This window comes from Micropterus dolomieu, linkage group LG08 (assembly GCF_021292245.1).
Source record: "Micropterus dolomieu isolate WLL.071019.BEF.003 ecotype Adirondacks linkage group LG08, ASM2129224v1, whole genome shotgun sequence".
Taxonomy (NCBI): Eukaryota; Metazoa; Chordata; class Actinopteri; order Centrarchiformes; family Centrarchidae; genus Micropterus; species Micropterus dolomieu.
The window spans coordinates 20022453-20041744 of record NC_060157.1 but is presented as its reverse complement, the minus strand read 5'-3'; the positions used below and the strand labels follow the sequence as shown (position 1 = coordinate 20041744).

General features: G+C 42.2%; 2 protein-coding genes across 4 annotated transcripts in view; one reads left to right on the top strand and one right to left on the bottom strand.

Moving 5' to 3' along the window:
- Positions 1-7: 7 nt before the first annotated feature.
- klhl17 (kelch-like family member 17) lies at positions 8-12846 on the bottom strand. 3 transcript variants are annotated; one of them, XM_046056146.1, is made up of 12 exons: positions 12452-12846; positions 9809-10073; positions 8897-9018; positions 8546-8767; positions 5623-5739; positions 5244-5475; positions 4424-4568; positions 3921-4088; positions 3645-3733; positions 3438-3511; positions 3114-3295; positions 8-1167 (listed from the first exon to the last, which is right to left on the bottom strand). In XM_046056146.1, exons 2-12 carry the CDS (start codon positions 10020-10022, stop codon positions 939-941), a joined length of 1794 nt encoding a protein of 597 aa, XP_045912102.1. In that variant the 5' UTR covers positions 10023-10073; positions 12452-12846; the 3' UTR covers positions 8-938. The 3 variants fall into 3 exon arrangements, with proteins under 3 accessions (XP_045912102.1, XP_045912101.1, XP_045912103.1); XM_046056145.1 differs by lacking the exon at positions 12452-12846 and adding an exon at positions 11719-11888; XM_046056147.1 differs by lacking the exon at positions 12452-12846 and adding an exon at positions 11719-11887 and having other exon boundaries at positions 5262-5475.
- noc2l (NOC2-like nucleolar associated transcriptional repressor) overlaps positions 12242-19292 on the top strand; it is a 20537-nt gene continuing 13486 nt past the window's right edge. The window contains exons 1-10 of the mRNA XM_046056144.1: positions 12242-12969; positions 13391-13534; positions 13668-13851; positions 13935-14178; positions 15476-15566; positions 15669-15747; positions 15940-16050; positions 16146-16259; positions 17864-18052; positions 19042-19181. Of these exons, the coding sequence (XP_045912100.1) occupies positions 12950-12969; positions 13391-13534; positions 13668-13851; positions 13935-14178; positions 15476-15566; positions 15669-15747; positions 15940-16050; positions 16146-16259; positions 17864-18052; positions 19042-19181 (1316 nt within the window). The 5' untranslated portion in view covers positions 12242-12949. The remainder of the gene's footprint in view (positions 12970-13390; positions 13535-13667; positions 13852-13934; positions 14179-15475; positions 15567-15668; positions 15748-15939; positions 16051-16145; positions 16260-17863; positions 18053-19041; positions 19182-19292) is intronic.

The window sequence follows — 19292 nt, the reverse complement described above, 5'->3', positions numbered from 1 at the left end:
ACACACACACTTACTTACAATTCTGAGGGCCTAACTTCTATGTTGTTGGTGTCCATGCTCTCTTGCGGTGTGGGAAGTTTATAACATTGCCTGTTACTGCCACCTAGTATGGCATAGCAGCACTACAACATTTTATCCTCCTGTAGGGAGTCAATGCCAATATGTAAACATGCATGGTATAAACCAGTCAAAAGCTACATTCCAAAAGTAAAATCACTCAGTTTCTCCTTTTTTGTACATTATTGCAAATTATCCTGACAACCAAAGAAAAATCTTGTAGAGGACAACAACATTTACATCACAAATGACAGATTTAAGTATGTCCACTGTCCACCACGTTTCATGATGAGTGTGTCAAACACTGGAGCGGTTGGGGGGGGAAAGTGGTTCAGTGATCTTTATACGGGAATGTCTTTGTACTCTTGGAGAGTGGGAGCTGGTATCTGTATGGTGGAGCTGTACAGTGGAGTTGAAGGCATCGAGACCAGATACGGTGCAATCCAGAATAGGTGGCAAACTTGATAAAGAGCAGCCAGAGTGGTTTAACCATTATAAATAAAAATTAATCTCTGTGGCTCTTTCAGAGATGATAGTTATGTGTAGAACATGTCTTAAGATTACAGTGCACATTCACAGTCTTTTAAAAAAATGCCAACATTTTTTAATTAAATTTCATTACCTATGTTGTAATTTTTTAAAAACCTTGGTAAGCCAGTCTTCACCAAGAATGACACCAATTCTGGAGGGAACTGTATATTAACCAAGCCAGGAGCCTTATCCACATCTTTCCTTTTGATCTTCTCCCCCCTCCATCGTTTTACCTGTCCACTCCCATCCTCTTCCTCCTCCCTGTCTCAAACTGAGCAGTTGCGTCTCTTCCCAGAGCCAGTCTGGGCTATAGCAGCGGAGGCTGAGGTCAGCCAAGCGGTGACCCCGTGTCAAAGACTGGTGGAGGACACAGAGAGGGTGGGTGAGGAGGGCGGTGGGAAGTTCAGCAGCTCCAGCACAGCCACACCCACACTGCTGCGCCGTGTGAACATGCAGGAGGCTGCGACCCATTTGTTGCTGCGCGGGTTGTACTTCTCGATGGAGTTGAGACTGGAGCTGCCATCGTTACCTCCCACTGCATACAACCAGCCATCCATAGCCACCAGGTCATGGGTGCTCCTGGAAGGAGAATATATGCCAAGAGAAATCAGCAACTGTTAATTTACGGTGGATTTGCAATATATTCACAAAGTGCAAACCCACTGCATCAACACAATCAATAAATGCATTGAAAAACTGAAAGCTGACAGAAGAGAATGTGATTGGCTTAATCTATTTTTAATTTAATTAGTCATTTAGCTGACACTTTCATCCAAAGCAACTTACAACTGATGTGTGTGTAAGAGGTTGCACACCTCTGGAGCAACTAGGGGTAAAGTGTCTTGCTCAGGGCACATTGGACATATTTGTGGATGTTATGGAGGAAATTGAGCCCAGGTCTCCCACACGAAAGGCATGTGTCTAATCAACTGAGCCATATAACCATGAACACAATGGTGAGTTTTTATCATGATATAGTAAAGATTATTTTGGCCAAAACATTAACACAAATAATTATTTTACAATATTTTCCCACCTATCACACATGTAAACTGGTTTAGAAAAGTGATAGATTAGTGGTCAATACAGTGTGATGTTTTGGACTGTGTAAATGGAGCCTTTCAGCAACTGGATAAGAAAAGCACTCAAAGACACACAGCTGATTAACACATGGGTTATTCATGGGGCTGCACAGTCAACTGTTGTCAGGTTTCCCTGGTCCTACAGTATGCTGACTCACACACAACAAAGTTTGTGTGTCTGGGGAACAAGTGAATCTGCTGGTGCGTCCTCAAATCCAAGACTGCTACATCTCTAAATCTCCCTCCATGATACCGATCTTGTATCAATGCAATGCTGCTTTGATAATCACCCGTAAGACAAGTTCCATCTTCTAAGAAATGAGAAAGAGCTGACTGTTGTGGAAAATGGGTCATTTGATGTTTATGCCGTAAGACGGTTTAGGCAGTAACGAAGACATCCAAATGCCTCAAATCCCACGCCTTGAAAAGTAGATTTTTCACAGAGCCAAATAATCGCAGCAGGGGTTCCCCTTTGATAAGCTCCATGCATACAGCACTACAGTTTTGTTCTTTAGCTTTTTAAAACAGAGATTTTACATTGTGATTAGTTTAAGGTAAAACTGGGGTTTTGGTCTGTGGGTACCACAGGCTTTCTCAAATAAAGCAGCTGAGTTCATCCCCCCTCCCTCACAAGGTGGCATATATTTGTTATGAAGCACAAAAAGAAGGATAAAAGCTGGACAGGCCTTAACGAAAAATGTAGGGTGCATTTGAGGCATTTCATTACTGTGAGCCTGTGTTGCGGGAATAGTAGTCTCTGTAATCAACTGTATAGCATTACATGAACAAATCAAAAAATGAATCCAAAAAATAAAAAGAAACTGGTCAATAAGTTGTGTAAAATGTGTTGTTTAGTGCTGTGAAGAAAAATATTCCTTTCAAAATATGAGAATAGACACAAAATTCTGTATAGATTGTAAAACGGGGCAGTTGTGGCTTAGGAGGTATGCCCGTTAATTGGAAGGTCGGCGGTTCAATCCCCGGCTCCTCCAGGCTGCGTGTCGAAGTATCCTTGGGCAAGATACTGAACCCCGAATTGCCCCTGGCGGCTGTTCCGCCAGTATATGAATGTGTATGAATGGTGAATGCAGATGTAGTGTAAAAGCGCTTTGAGTGGTCGAAAAGGCTAGAAAGGCGCTATACAAATACGGAGCATTTAAAAGAGCTAAAAATAAAGAGTCTTTTCACATATTTAAACTTCGTAAACAGCATCTCTAACTTCATGATATTATAGAAAGGAATGCATTTGGCTGTAATCTGCTTCCTTACCTACCCTGGTGGATATTATCTCTGGAGATCTTGCATTTGCTATGCAGTTTCACTTTCTCTGTTTGAAGTGAGTCGTGACAGTTGCACGGCTGTTTGTTTTAAAAGACATACTTCTTTTTCTCTGGACCTTGACTTGTTCTAATATGAATGGTAATAATCTGGGTGCAGACTAACCTGCGTATGTTCATGGGCGCCACTCCCTCCCAGGTGTTGGTCTTGGGGTTGAATCGCTCCACAGAGTTCAGGCAGCTGGTGCCGTCATTTCCCCCCGCAACATACAGCATGCCGTCCAGCACGGCCACCCCGGCACTGCTGCGCCGACTCAGCATGTTGGCAATGGCTGTCCATGTGTTGCCCTGTTCATTAAATGAAAACTGAGCATTGGCCACATATTCATAGATTCACCTGTAGTGTATGATTTCGTTTCCACATCCAGTTGATCCTGGCAGCAGACAAGTTGCTATGATGATACATTATATACAACAGCATACAATTTACCTGGGGGTCATATTTCTCCACAGTTGCGAGATGTGAGGAGCTGTCATAACCTCCCACTGCATACAAGCTGCCATCTGGAGGGGAAAAGGGAGTAAACACTCAGAATGTAAATATTAGCAGAACAAGTTGGCAACTCCCTCTTGATTTTAGGCATTAAAATGAAGACAGTAGAACAGGATGTTCATAATGTTGGTGGCAAGTTCCTACCCAGAGTTGCTACTCGGACGTATCTCCTACGGGTGCTCATGGCAGCGATCGAGGTCCATGTACTGGTCAGAGGGTCATAACGCTCCGCACTGCAAGAGGATTAAAATACTTAATTGTATCAAGTATTATGACACTGCAAGGCTGACCTATTTAATATACTGTCTTTCAGACCTGGCTAAGTAAACAAGACAAACAAAAAACAAGAGACAAGCATGTAGCAAATCTAGCTTATCAAGCTGTTCAGCACTCATCACCAAAATGCCAGCCTGTGTGCACCTATTGAGGCAGGAAGCTCCGTCATAACCTCCAGCAGCATACAGCAGGCCGTGCAGGACTGCTACACCCAAACAGCTCCGCCGTGTTCCCATTGAAACCTCAGGTTGCCAGGAGTTAGTGATGGGGTCGTAGGACTCCACGGTTGCGAGGTCTGAGGTGCCATCATACCTGAGGAGATGAAGACATAAATTTACTTTTTGATGAGTGCATTTTTAGATAATTTAATAGCAGCATACTGCCACTTCAATGAATAGCAACTGAAAAACAGTCACGTTAAAAGGGTATTTTGCATTGAGGGAAGCCCATAACAGGAGCACAAGCGGTTTTTCACAGCCATAACCTTCAGTCAGTCATTATAAATCATCCACATGTTCTGCCCGCCAAAGCTTCCGCTTTATAAAAGTTAAGTCTAGTTCCTATCACACAATGTAATGTTGGAGTAAGAGAACAGTAAGTGAACTAGTTTTGGGTCAGAGGTCAAAACTACAGTTCTCATAACTCACCCTCCAACAGCATAAAGTCTGTTCCCAATGGCCGCCACGCCCACCCGTGCCCGCCGAGTGGACATGGACGCCACCATGTGCCATCGATCTGTTCTGGTGTCATATGCCTCGCAATCTCCATGGATGGCAAACAGGCTGCCACCACCTGCAGACACACACACACACACACACACACACACACTATGGTGAAAATAAATGCAGGCTGCTGGGTTTTGTGATGATTCTGGACCCAGATTCACTCCTGGACCAGGACCAAGTTACAGGCTTTACTGTGGCTTTTTTTATATTTTGAAGATTTAAGTCTTTATATGCTACGTGAGCAACTATGTTGTAACTGCAAAAGCTTTTAGGCTTAAGAACAATGACCTTTAATTGTATTTATTGTATTTTATGGTTTAGTTTATAATTCTGAAGCTGTGCAAGGCCACAACAACAACACACTGTTAACTAAATTACATTTCACAATATCCATCCATTCATCCATCCTCTATACCCGCCTATCCTTGCAGGGTTGTGGGTATAGACGTTCACATTCACACCTAAGGGCAATTTAGAGCTACTAATTAACCTATTAAACTGCATGTCCTTGGACAGTGGGAGGAAGCCGGGACACCCGTAGAAAACCCACGCTGATATTGACTGATATAATCTGGATAACATGGACATTCATTGTTCACTTTACTACAATGCATCCATTAAGACCTGGGATACTTTGTTATATCACAATACTACAAAAATTCCAGACGTCATCTAGATTCATATATTTATAGAAGAACCTAAAGTTAATTGATGTGTGGCCTAAATGTACCCTAGTGGGTACCTTCAGGGGCACACTGACCAACGGCGAAGAGCACAGGGCTAGCGCCCTCACAGCGTCGCGGGCGCGTCCGGCTATTGCTGAGGACTCCCCTCTGCTCAGGCATCAGGTGGTACTTGAGAGCCTCGATCAGCAGGTCCTTGCACTCCGAGTGGTGACGGACCAGCAACTCTGTATCCACGTTGCTCATCAGAAAGTCTCGCCTCAGCAGTGGCAGCCGCACACACTTCATCAGCTAACGGGTTCAGAGGGATGGTGGGTTGGTTAGTTAGGGTCAGGAGAAGGTGGAACAGAAGATATGTGATGGAGGGGGTGAGGGTCAAACTACAAAACAGAGTGTGCTGAGAAATCCTCAGTGTCTCAGAGATGAGACAAGTCTTACCCAAGGTACATGTTGCCTGCGTCCATCTATATCATGTTTCACCCAGCTCAACACAGCCCGGTATACTTCCTCCTCTGATGGCACATTGAGATTATCACTGGAGATCAAATCCAGGACCTGGATGGAGAAGACAAAGCATATGGGCAGAGATTATTATTTTTAATTATTTACAAGGGCAACTTCCTCAAATTCAAGTTCACAGCCTTTAATTCAACTGTGACTGTCAGAAAATCACTTGCAGAAGCATTTGCTTTTGAAAAAAAAAAAAAAAAAAACACGGGGATAATGAAAGCCTTCTGACAAACTTTATCAACACACAGGAAGTAAATTACGTTGGCCACAGATAGCGTTAGTTCCTGTATGTTGTACCTGACTTGTCTTCTCTCTCCTTTGATTTGCAGTACTTGATCAAGGCTGATATTTCAAAGGAATAGGCAGCGCAGTGTTTTGTCTGCATCTTTTCAAAATTAACTCACAAAATCTATGAATTTAAAGTTAAACAAAATCATTTCAGACAGCATTTTAACTTCGACTATTCACACATAAATGCTTCTGTGTTATATTAAGGTCTGTATGTGTGTAGTGGTGCTGTGATATATTTAAGTTACCACTTCGTGTGTGTGTGTGTGTGTGTGTGTGTGTGTGTGTGTGTGTGTGTGTGTGTGTGTGCCTGCAGTCTGAGTGTTTGGCTGGCACTGTTCCCAGATAAACCCAAAGCTGGAAGGGCTGGGTGGGGCCAGAGCAGCCAGCTGCTGCTGCCATCTTGCTCGGACAGATCAGGGCAACAGTTAGCAGCCTCCCAGGAACAGCTTCCACTAATCCACAGTCACGCAGAGAAATACTGCCACTGCCCCACCCTGCAGTCTCCCTTACCACTGCATGTACACACTGCATCATGTTAACTCTACACACATTTGTGCGTATATGAAAGAGATGTAAAAAGAAAACTGGGTTTACGATTGTATTAACTGTCCTTGTTGTATAGAACCGGGAATGAGGGATGAATGAATGAAAAGGGGGGGGGGGGTTGCTCTGTCAATATGTTTAAGGTGTCTCTGCAGACACAGACACACACTAATTAGGATGTATCCATCCTTTGTTGTCTCTATAATGTCATGCACGTGATGCTACATCAGTGAAGCATCACCAAAGCAGACTGGCCCTGCCTTGCCACTTCCTTCACTGAACATGGAAAGAAATATGGCGCATATTTCACTGCTCTGTGAGCTCAGAGTCCTTTAGAGCAGAGTACATAAATCCAGACGCAGCTTTATGACAAACATGGAACAGCTGCAGACAGATTGGGGTGGTGAGCCAGAGGAAATAGGGAGACAGAAGAACAGAATCAAAAGGAAAGAAAATTGTCTATTTTTAATCTGCCTTTCTGCAGCTCAACTTTAACTGTTTCACAGGACAGTGCCCACACACTCCTGTTGCAAATTCAGATATCAGGAAGGCCACAGACGGAGAGAGTGAAGCTTAGCGTTTTACTCTCATAGAGAACAATCTCTTTAGTGCAGTGGGCACTGTTCCTTAGAGAGGTGAGAAGAAAATGGAAAGTGATGCTGGCAGCTTTTTGTTGCCTCTTTTCACTGCCACCTGGCATTTCTTTGAAACAGGTGCCATTTCATGTAAGAGATGATGCAGTTCTGTCCTTTATTGAGACACCGACATGAACTCCTAATACACCTGACTGACAGTGTGAGGCTAATTTAAAAAGCAAATAAATATGAAATGACAAACGATTAAAAATGAGAAAAGTTAAAACATTTACCAAACAATTTAGTTTGTACAATGTGCATTTTAACAGTCTTCTAATGGGCAACTTCAGCCATTCAGGCTTATTCACATAACTAAAGAGTTGTAGATATAGTGGCGAGGAGGTGGCGGGAACTCCCTTTTAGTTAAATTTGGATCAGAGACTGTGACTACACTGTTTCTTTAAACTTTATTTAACCAAGGAAGGCTCTTTGAGAACAATGCCCTCTCAACACACATTCACATCTTAGCCATGCGTGCCTTGTTCAAGGGCACTTCAGCAGTTCATCCTGTTAGTCTGGGAATTAAATCAGAAACCTACTGTTCACCGCTCCACCACTCGATAGCTAACACTGAATTAACCTGAAATGTAATGTTGGAACCAAAAGGGAAACCCCTGTTAATATTTCGGATAAGCAAGCAACACAGTTAGCTCTATAAACAGTGCAGCATCTGCGAACATGTCACTGGCTTTGCCTAATTACCACTTCCAGGATCGGGATCACAATGTTGAACACTGCTGTGCCCAGCTGATGAATAAGTGTATAGTTTGCCTACGTTGACGTGCCAGATAGAGTAGTCAACGGCAACACACTGGGATGATAAAACCACAAGAGACAGTGATTGATGCAGGTCCTTGTAATTAATGTTAAAAACTCGACAGCATGTTTGTGGCCACATCCCTTGGGGAGCATCTGTGACGAAAAACATGACTGGTTTGGATATGGACAGCTGTGCTCATATTAGTGAGCAACGTTGATAAACAATATGCAAGAACTAACTTAAGTGCTTCTTAGTATTACTGTACTAAGTACTAAGTTAGTGTTCATCTTTGTGTTTTTCTTAGTACTCAGTTGACACAAAATAAACTGAGACTAGGTAAAGATCAGGAAATGTTTCTTTCTACTTGTCAGTGGCTTTTACACTGAAAACAGCAGTCTACTTTTACACCCTAGTTCCCCATGGTTACTTACTTTAACAAATAAGTCTCATGGTAAGCAAATTACCAGTGTGACTTTCAAACAGGGCGAGAAATTTCTAGTAGACAGAATTATCAACAATAGTTTATTTCGCACCATGAATTATGCCACCATTAAAACGGTTTTATATAAAAGCACCGGTTGGCAGAAGACGCTGCAGGAGATAGAAAAGGCATCATGCCTACCTGTTTCAGCGGCAGCAGCATGAACTCCTCTGTCTTGGACACCTCCACAAAGTGCTGCAGGACATACTTGTGTGCTGACTTGAGCAGGTCGCTGCAGGAGTGCGTGTCGGCAAAGCCTCGGATACCCAGGCAGTTAGAGGGGTCCAGCTGGCTCAGGAGGAACTTACAGCAGGCGTCCCGCACCCCGTTGAGCTGCAGCAGGCTGGCCGCTGGGAGCAAAGTCTAGGTTTCAGGTGAAAAAAAACAATGTGAGTATGCTGTATCGACTTATCCTCTATCAAACGTGATGAATAAGGATCAAATAAAAAGTCTTCCTTTCACAGTCTTGTCTATACAAATATTCTTCCCTACCTGCACGTTGCCTTCCCCAACCACAATCTCTGCTGTGTAGGCGTACTGGACCAGCTGTTCCAAAGCCTGAGGGTCGATGTCATGTAGGGTCACATGGGTCTGCCGACTCTCCGACATCTCATCTGCATGACCGCACAGAACAAGCACATACAAGTTATATATTTTCCCCACAAGTTATAAAGTAAGTATTAAAACTCTGGCTGATATAATTGCCTCCCTGTTCCATCATGCTTACACATGGCGGCTCTTAAAGTCTACAGCGCCGCCATCAATGTCAGCACAGCTCATCAGTTGTTGTGTGTGGATGTTTTCTAAAATTTCTGAATCTGTACACTCTTGCCCAGCGTGGGTGTTCCTGCAGAAATGTGTCAGGAGGTTCTACACCAACAGTCAAATGTTTCATCTCCTATTAGTTATACGAAATTGCAAACACGATTTCTGCAGGTGAGCTGTGATTTTGTTGTTTGGATGCTCATGAAAGATCAGTAGATTTTGTTAATATCAGCTTATTCGAGACTGGATCAGCATCTTAAAGCCAGACAAATGAGTGTCTGGAGACACATTGTGCCCTCACAAAAGGTCTAGTGTTGGGAGGAAATCTGAGACACACAGACCTCATCTGACCACCTGTGCCCCAGACAGGAAGAGGAGGAAGGAAGCGATGACGCTGAAAGGATGAGGTGGCGTTGACTGCACACACACGAGTTGTCATGTCATCAAACTCCAAGCAACAGAGCAAAATGATGATGAATGATGAATGATTCAGAGTTTGATGTCAGAGCTTAAAATGTCTGAGGCATGCAGCACACTGCGCTTCATGGGTTTCACGGATGAAAGCAGAAAGCAAACTGAAAACAGGCGGCATGTATAGGAATAAAATCAGACAAGTTGGACAATGATGACTAAACTTACTGGTAAACATAGCGTGGAAGTAGGGGCTGCAGGATGCCAGCACCACTTTGTGTGCCTTGATTTCTTTGTTGGAGACATGAAGCACAATGTCACACAGCAGGCTACGCTGTCGCATCCGGTTCATGGACACGAAGGAGTCGTGGTAGTGGCGCTTTGAGTTGTGCGAGATGCTGTGGCCATCGCGGTTGAGCAGCTGCATGCCCCCCTCCATCATGGTGCCTGATGTGGCGGTCGCGGGCTCTTGCCTGGGCCACACTCTGGGCAACTGAAACATGCAGAAAAACATATTTCATGTCAGTTAATATCAACACCATTAAATTATAAAAATGTCTTTTGTCATTAGAAAACATTTCCACATACAAGGGCTTGGTTTATTTGCAAGGATGACAGGTGACCAGAGCAATCATTGTACCTGACGTTACTGTTAATAGTAGCCATCAGCTATGCAAGGAAGCCCACCAGTATGACAGAAAGCTCAGTACAATTACAATTTGTAGCAGGTTGGCCTGGTTATTTGACATTCAGTGTCAAGACTGATTAAATCGCAATATGACAATAGAGAGAAGATGGACATTATTCCATAAACAGGAATAAAATCAATGCAGGCTTCTATTGGACTGCTTTGGTTTATCTAATTGCAGTGACTCCTGACTAGCGTGTTTAATTGCACCAGAATTAGCTGTGAAACCCCCCCAACCTCACCCCAGCTGCAGCCTCAGTAGGCAGGGTGGGAGGAGAGAAGGATGTAGCCTGAGTTAGTCTTTTCCTTTGTACTCTCAAATCCGCCCTGCTCTCGGATGGAGAACACATTCAGAGCGTTGCATAACCATCGTCACGCGGCATCTTAGAAGTTGTTGTCTTGTGAGTATGTAGGATGCATTAACGCAAACTGCTTGATGAGGCGAAACCAGACTAGAACTAAATTAGAACCATCACAGGCCTAAAACAGACTATTTTCACTCAAATACACTGAATGTAATGCAGCGGTACCTTACAAGGGGAGAGAAATAAGCCTATGAATAGGAGCTAAGTGAGTTTAAAAGTGTAAAACAAGGTAGTACGACCTCCTTCCTCATAGGAGTTGTTTAATGTTGCCAATGTTTCATTTTAAATTCATTATTCATGTTTGTAAATAAAAAGAGAGATTTTTGTGACAATAGCACAAACTTATTAGAACAAATAGGCAGGTGGCACGACCTCATCAGGGAACAATATTGATCAGTTTGAAGTCCAAGAAAAGCAACCATCAAGGCTGAAAGACAACAACATTTCATTGATTCTGATGAAGTTGAGTTTCAGGTCTCTCCATCCATATAGACAATTGACTGAGGATCAGCGCCTCATAATTATATTGTCATCTGTTCAGAGGTACTCTTTCAACTAAATACTCTGCCCAATCCCACTGAGGACCATCTCAAATGTCACCACAGCTGTCTGGCGCCTGGGTCCCATTTTCCAAAACACAATAGACGACAAAACCCCCCACACCAACCATGTTCCTCTATGAGGGAACAATCTGCTCTCATGAGAATAACATGACACAATGCTGTAAATTGAGACACGGGTGCACAGGAGAAGGTTGTGGCAGAAGTGAAAACACAATTATCAGTTTAAACTAACAAGAGTAAAGCACTTGTCTTGTTCATCCCAGACTTGTCTCGCCTCTCTGGCTCTTGGCTGACATCCACACAAAGGTTCTGTGGCTCCTTGACAAACATGCACAATCTCGTTGGATACACACTCATGACCACTCTAGTCTCTTTTGGACAGATGGGTGATTCTATTCATATACCAGCCTCCTTATGTGATCTGAAGAAACCCCAACCCCCACTCCATCTATTTTGAATAACAGCAGCTATCAGCTGCAGCAGCAGCAGCAGCAATAGAGAATGAATGTGTCATTTCTTTACCGGTGGCTGCGTCGCGGCTACCCTTGCATACGGTGTCTTCCTTGATATGAAGGGAGATAAATCAGCAGCCGTCGCAGTCAGAATGGTTTAAAATTGGTACCACTGTCTGGCAATCTGTCCATATTCTGACTCAAGCATACGAAATATGAAGAAAGCCTCTGTTTTGTGCCGTATGCAGTTGACGTCAATGAAAAAAAAAACTGCATGAAAGCTGACATCGGTTTGTTAAGGTGGAGCTGGAAATTCCGGAGGTGAAAGTAGCAGCGCCGCTCATGCTACTGAAATATGATGCCGCGGAAAGAGAGCGGAACACATGAAACAAACCGGAAGCTATTTTTTAAGAGCAAATGTCATACATTTACAATGTATATGAGTTTTATTATTCGACGTGACACAAACCACCTTAAGCGCCCACTTTTGTCTTGTCAGAGTCCGGAAGTGCGTTCGATGAATTCATGTAAGCTAGCGCGAAAGGCGGGGTTTTCCTTAGACGCGCCGTGATTGGGCAGGACCTCAACCATCCTCCGCCTCGGTTAACCTGGACTACCAAATCAAACAAACAGCGAACAACTCATAAACTCAGTGTTCAATAATGTACCCTCATTTTCTTTTGGTTGGAACGACGCTTTCAACACTGTAACGTTAAATTAAAATAAAAGCCGCCGCAATGTAAATTAATGGGCTAACCAGATTAGCTAACGTTAACTCTGCCTGCAGTAAAATCACTACTCACCACCAGCCGTCGTCGGTGTGGATATGACAGCAATGATTTCTTCCTGTTTGTCAGCCTGCCCAACTTTGTGGCTTTGTAATGCAACTCACTAAAGAGTAAAACCACTGTATCATCCGCAGGTTTTCAATTGCCCGTGTCTCGTGAATGCAGCTGACCATTTAATTTAAACCTCACGTGCAGCATCAAAACACTGCTCGTTCTTGGACGAACAGCTTTGACAGTAGCCTTTCGAGGTTGTCGTGTTCGCCGACTGTTTTTTTCAAATTCGGACTCGATTAAGCGTTAATAACGACTAATGTTAATGCTTACACTTATTATCAAAAACTAAGCCAAAACATGCCTGCACTGTTGGGTCAAAATAGGTATGCTTATTTCATTACAGTTATAAACACTAATAGCTTACGATTTGGCACCCATGAAACATAAAACCAAATCCTTCATTTTGCACCGGGGGATTGTGGGTATTGAGGTAGGACGGTATCACGTTGTGGATCCAGCATGGCAGGGAAACAGAAAAGGTACGTCTATTTTCTTTAGTCTGTGCTGTATATTAAGAGTTTTAACGATACATTCATGTTGCTTTAATAAGTTAAAGTGTTGTCATTCCAGTCTGTGAACTTGTGGGGTTTGCAAGACTCGTTTTAGCAAACAGTATGTGCGATAGTGTCTTAGCTATCCATGCTATCAAAGCTAACTCGCTATTGGGGGCTCTTGGAAGCAGCTAGCTTGAATAAAACGCCAGCTACATGTTTAGTCTTTTCTTCTTTTTAAAATAAAAATGTGAAAGGATACATTTACACATGGCAAGCTAACTGACAAGCTGATAGCTAAACAGCAAAGCGTTTGAACTGAACTGTAAACTAGACCATGCATCATTTAAAGTCCCCCACCCCACATGTTGGCCACCTGATTTCATTTGCCGAATTGTTTTTTTGGCAGGAAATTAGAAGACCTCAGTCTGGATGAGTTCCTGCTGTCAGGCGCTTTTGATTCTGCAGGTGAAGATGAATCTGAAGAAGAGACTTACAGACAGAATGGACTCAATAAAAAGAAGAAAGGTCTGAAATCTGCAACCTCTAATACGTGAGTCCTTTTCTGTAGTAGCATTATTTACATATTGTTTTTAATTCTTGTGATGGTAATAACACCATCAAAACCTCTCCAGGACAGACAAGTATCTCTTTGGTGTTTTTGTGCTTTTTATTTGTCTTTACAGTGATGAACACAAGAAAGGCAAGGCCTCTGAGCATAAGGACCAGCTGTCCAGGTTAAAGAACAAAGACCCAGAGTTCTACAAGTTTCTGCAACAGAACGACCAAACGCTCCTAAACTTTGATGACACAGACAGCTCTGAGGATGAGGATGAGAAAAAGTACCACAGATTGCCATCCGCACTGGAGGTAGGTCAGCTGCCGAGGTGTGAGTAGACAATGACTTATTTTATGTAAACAAAGCTCTTCATATAGGTGTGTTTTGCATGTAGGAGGCCAGCTCTGGTGACGACGATGAAGATGATGAGGAGGGTCAGAAAGCTTCGAAGAAATCCAAGAAGGCAGTGGAGATTATCAAAGTCACAGACAAAATGATTGAAGACTGGAAAGCAGCTATGAAGAAGGAACCCACCCCTCGTCTCTTCAGAGAAGTCACCCAGGCCTTTAAGGCTGCCGTGGCTACAACCAAGGGTGAAGGAGGAGCTCAGTGTCGATACAAAGTGGCTGACAGTTCAGGTAGAAGATAGTGTTTGATTTGAGGTGCCTAGTACGTGTATTCAAACTGCAGCATTTCAATAGAGAATTTAAATTGTCATTATTTGGATTAAAGAAACATCTTAAAAAAAAAAAATAAACCTTTGTTTGTTTCTTTTAACAAAAGAAGCTTTTCAAACTTCTGTTAAATATTGCCTTAATACAAGCAGGCGTTCAATTATTCAACAATAGATTATTTTTCTTGGGGGCAGTGAAAACAAGTTGTGAACACAACATTTATATATAACCTTTTAGGTTTATATAGCGAATATGATGGCAAGCAGTTGCCTATTTTCATATCCAGCACTTGGGTAAACATTATCGTTCATTTGTGTTTATGGCCAGCTGGGAATGTAAGTGACTCTCTTTTACCTCTGTTTTTGGTCTCTACCAACTCCTGAGGGGAAATATCAGGCTCTTCGCTAATAAATGGTCCAGTATGTTCACCGGCTAATTGCTAACTGTGGTAGAAAATTATGCATTAGAGGACAAGGGAGAGTTAAACAAAACAGTAAAGTTGCGGGCCAGATAATGAAACAATGAGCTGACACTTAACTTTACAGATTGTTAAAGCTGAGGGGAGGTGCACATTTGGGTGACAATCTTCAGTAGCTTCACTACGACCATACATTGTTCCATATAATATCGACTGTAGACGCTTAAAATAAAATGCAGTCAAGACTTCAAAATTTTGATTTAATTTAGGTACGCTCTGATCAAAAAGAAATAAGTATGCCCAGATGTTTGATGCAAGCATTCAATATTTTACAGATATCAAAAACACATTTCGGTCATTACCCAAAAAGTATTAATGTTTGACACCTTGTTCTAGTTTCTGTTACTTTTTTAGGCCTCACATTCAGGATATACTGAAGTGTTGTTTATGTAGCTGTCAAAATGTAGTTCATAGCTGTAATTTTAAAAAAGTATACACTTTTTAATTCTAAAAGATTTGCAGTAAATATTATTGGTACAGGAATGCGGTGTAAAATTGGCTTTGTGTTGTCACAGTTTCATACATTTTAACACAGTAAGAGTTCCTGCACATAAGAGACAAGCATGAACATTCATGATATTGAATTTATCTATAATATTCACCTTTTAATAAAAGCATAATAGAAACTCACCTAGCAGTGCGTAAAATACAAAACAGCAGTGGTAATAAAAGTAACCAGACACAGTGCCAAAAACAGGAGGAACCTCTACAAGACAGCACTGTTTCACTGACTTATTTATTTTTTGTTGCTGTTTTTCACATTTTTCCCTATACTGTCTGCAGTGTTCAACGCCTTGGTCCTGTTCTGTATCAGAGATATTTATGTGGCCCTGCAGAGGATGCTCAACCTGAAGCCAGAGAAAGACCAGAAAAAGTATGAAGTGGATGTCACATCTGTGGATCTTATCTCCTTTTGATTAGTCTTAGTCTAGCTGTGGAAAGATGATTCACTCCATTTCCCCTGTTTTGTTCTCAGGCTAGTGCTCCCATCGTCTAGTCCAAAGTGGCAGAAGAATCAGATCGACATCAAGATGTATCTCAGTGGAGTAGTTCAGGTTTGTTTTACTGGTCAAGTGTCTCTCCTCTGTGTCTGCGCTTTTGTCACTATGATTTCTGCCTCATAGATTCTTGTGAGGTAGACAGGATGAGATACAGTAGATGAAGAGAAATGTCTTATTTTGTGTTTAAACATCCCTTTTACCTTCGGTGTTTCCTAACATCTCTTTTGTCTCGCTCTTCATCTGTAGCTGTTATCCTGTCTCACAGAGGCTACGGTCATCAGCGCTGTCCTGCGGCACGCCAACCAGCTCGTACCTTATTACCTTTGTCTACCCAAACAGTGCCGTCACCTGGTTAAGGTAAGATAAAAGTTACTGTAAAATAAAATGGGATGTCATACTTGTTCACTGCAAAATGGTTTTGCTTATAAGCTATCTCATGTCTTTGTTCCCAGCAACTGATGAAGCAGTGGAGCACGGGGGAAGAGACAAGTCGGGTTCTCGCCTTCCTGGCCCTCAACAAAATCTGCAGACACAAGCAGGAAACATATCTTAACCCTATTCTCAAGGTGAGGTACAGTGGTGTGAAAAAGTGTTTACCCCCTTCCTAATTTCTTTTTTTTGTCACACTGAAATGTTTCAGAGTGTCAAACATATTGAAACATTAGACAAAGATGACACAAGTAAACACAAAATGCAGTTTTTTAATGGCCCTGTGTGAAAAAGTGATTGCCCCCCCATTAAAACATAAATCAACTGTGGTTTATCACATCTTAAGAAAGCTGAGTTTAATTTCTCTAGCCACACACAGGCCTGATGCTTGTGTGTGGCTAGAGAAATTACTGCCACACCTGTTCTCAATCAAGAAATCAATTAAAGAGGACCTGCGTGACAAAGTGAAGTAGACCAAAAGATCCTCAAAAGCTAGATATCATGCTGGGATCCAAAGAAATTCAGGAACAAATGAGAAACAGAGTGAGATTTATCAATCTGGAAAAGGTTATAAAGCCACTTCTAAAACTTTGGGACTCCAGCGAACCACAGTGAGAGCCATTATCCACAAATGGCGAAAACACTGAACAGTGGTGAACCTTCCCAGGAGTGGCCGGCTGACCAAAATTACCCCAAGAGCACAGTGACGAAAAAACCCAACAACCTCCAAAGAACTGCAGGTTTCACTTGCCTCAGTTAAGGTCAGTGTTCATGACTCCACCAAAAGAAAGAGCACAGTTCCAAGACAAAAGCCACTGCTGAGCAAAAAGAACAAAGGCTCGTCTCAGTTTGGCCAGAAAACAGCTTGATAATCCCCAAGACTTTCGTGTCCCATTCCGTCTGGCATAAAAGTGACACAGCATTTCAGAAAAGGAACATCATACCAACAGTAAAATATAGTGGTGGTAGTGTGATGGTCTGAGGCTCTTTTGCTGCTTCAGGATCTGGAAGACTTGCTGTGGTAAATGGAACTATGAATTCGGCTGTCTACCAAAAAATCCTGAAGGAGAATGTCTGGCCATCTGTTCGTGACTTCAAGCTGAAGCGCACTTGGGTACTGCAGCATGACAATGATCAAAAACACACCAGCAAGTCCACCTCTGAATGGCTTAATAAAAACAAAATGAAGACTTTGGAGTGGTCTTATCAAAGTCTTGACCTGAATCCGATTAAAATGTTGTGGCATGACCTGAACAAAGCGGTTAAGGCTCAAAAACTCTCCAATGTGGCTTAATTACAACAATTCCTCGCTGCAGAACAGCGCTGTAAAAGACTCATTGCAAGTTATTGCAAACGCATGATTGCAGTTGTTGCTGCTAAGGGTGGCCCAACCAGTTATTAGGTTCAGGGGGCAATCCCTTTTTCACACAACGCCATGTAGGTTTGGATTTTTTCCTCCCTTAATAATAAAAACATTCATTTAAAAACTGCATTTTGTTTACTTGTGTTATCTGTGTCTCATATTTTAATATGTTTGTTCTGAAACATTTCAGTGTGACGAACAAACAAACAAAAAAAATCATGAAGGGGCAAACACTTTTTCACACCGCTGTAAATGCTAAGTAATATAGAATTAGAATGGCACACATCAAACCTGGATATAAAATAGATTTGAATTAGCTTGGAGAAGTTTCTTGAAAGACAATGTATTTTTTGGTTTTTTTCCTCTCTCTCTTTGCAGCAAATGTACATTTCCTACGTACAAAACTGCAAGTTCACATCTCCCAATGCACTGCCCATGATCAACTTCATGCAGCGAACTCTAACAGAGATGTACTCCCTGGACACACAAGCCTCTTACCAACATGCTTTTGTCTACATCCGACAGCTGGCCATCCACCTCAGGAACGCCATGACCATGAAGAAAAAGGTTGGTTTTTGACTGTTGCTCAGGGAGTTGGTCTGCTTTTGAAAGCTCATAAAGACACGCACTTAGATATATCAAGGTCTTGGAAGACTGTTTGGTCATTTTATGATGAGTGATTTAAGTCTCCACTATAGTTAAATAGAGCACAAGCTACTTTCTGGTATGTTAATGTTCAACACACCAGCCTGATGATTTTGACTTTTCCTTGTTATACTGCTAACACATTGCAAAAAATAAGCACATAACTGAATAAACACTAAGAGTTCAGTTCTTCTAGAGAACGACAATAGGCGGACCGCGGGCCAGAACCGGCCCGCCAGAAATAATATCTGTCCCGTGGCCAGATTGCTTTGATAGCAGAAAAATCAAAAATAAATAAATTGATGCCGGCTGGTGCTGGAATAGATCTCAGTCATGACAGCTATAGTTACTCACACAATCACTTCCTCTTAAATAATTGTGCTTCCAAAATAAAAGCGTGAGAACATTTTGTGCAGCAATGCTTTATGACAAGTTTAGTCAGAGCTTATACTTTGAAGAGTTCTGAACGACATTGAAAAGAGACTCTGGCTTACTTGACACACCTCTGAAAAAGCCTTCAGTAAACGTGTGATTGGATTCCCCTGAATTTCCTCAGGGAAATGAAAATAAGCGTCCATAGGTTTATGAATGCGGATCAAATGATGGGATGCGCACAAACTGCAGCACTTGATTTATTGTGAGAATGTGCAAAAGTGTCCTTATAATCAATTTGTATAACAAGGGAGGAAAAAAATACCCGCTGTTGGTCTGAATAGATCTTACAACCTTCCAAACAGGAGTCCCGCACAGTACCGACTGAGCTAAACGTGCACATAAGAATACAAAGACTTTGTAACGGCTTGAAAAAAAAATTTGGCCCGATGTAAGACTGTTATGCTGTTCTAGAGCTTCACATCATTTTTAAGCACCCAAAATAAAACACTGACTGTTCTTTTGTGTGTGTTCTGTAGGAAACGTACCAGTCGGTGTATAACTGGCAGTACATGCACTGTCTGTACCTCTGGTGTCGAGTCCTCAGCACCTTGCACCCCAGTGATGTACTCCAACCTCTCATCTATCCACTCTGCCAAGTCATAATTGGCACCATCAAGTGAGTTTATCTAAATGCAGTTTTAGTACTTGAAGTTATTTTAAACTTTCATGTAGAGGTTAAATAATATGCAATAAGAATTTTCAAGAAGTTGAGATTTTCAGAGGTAAT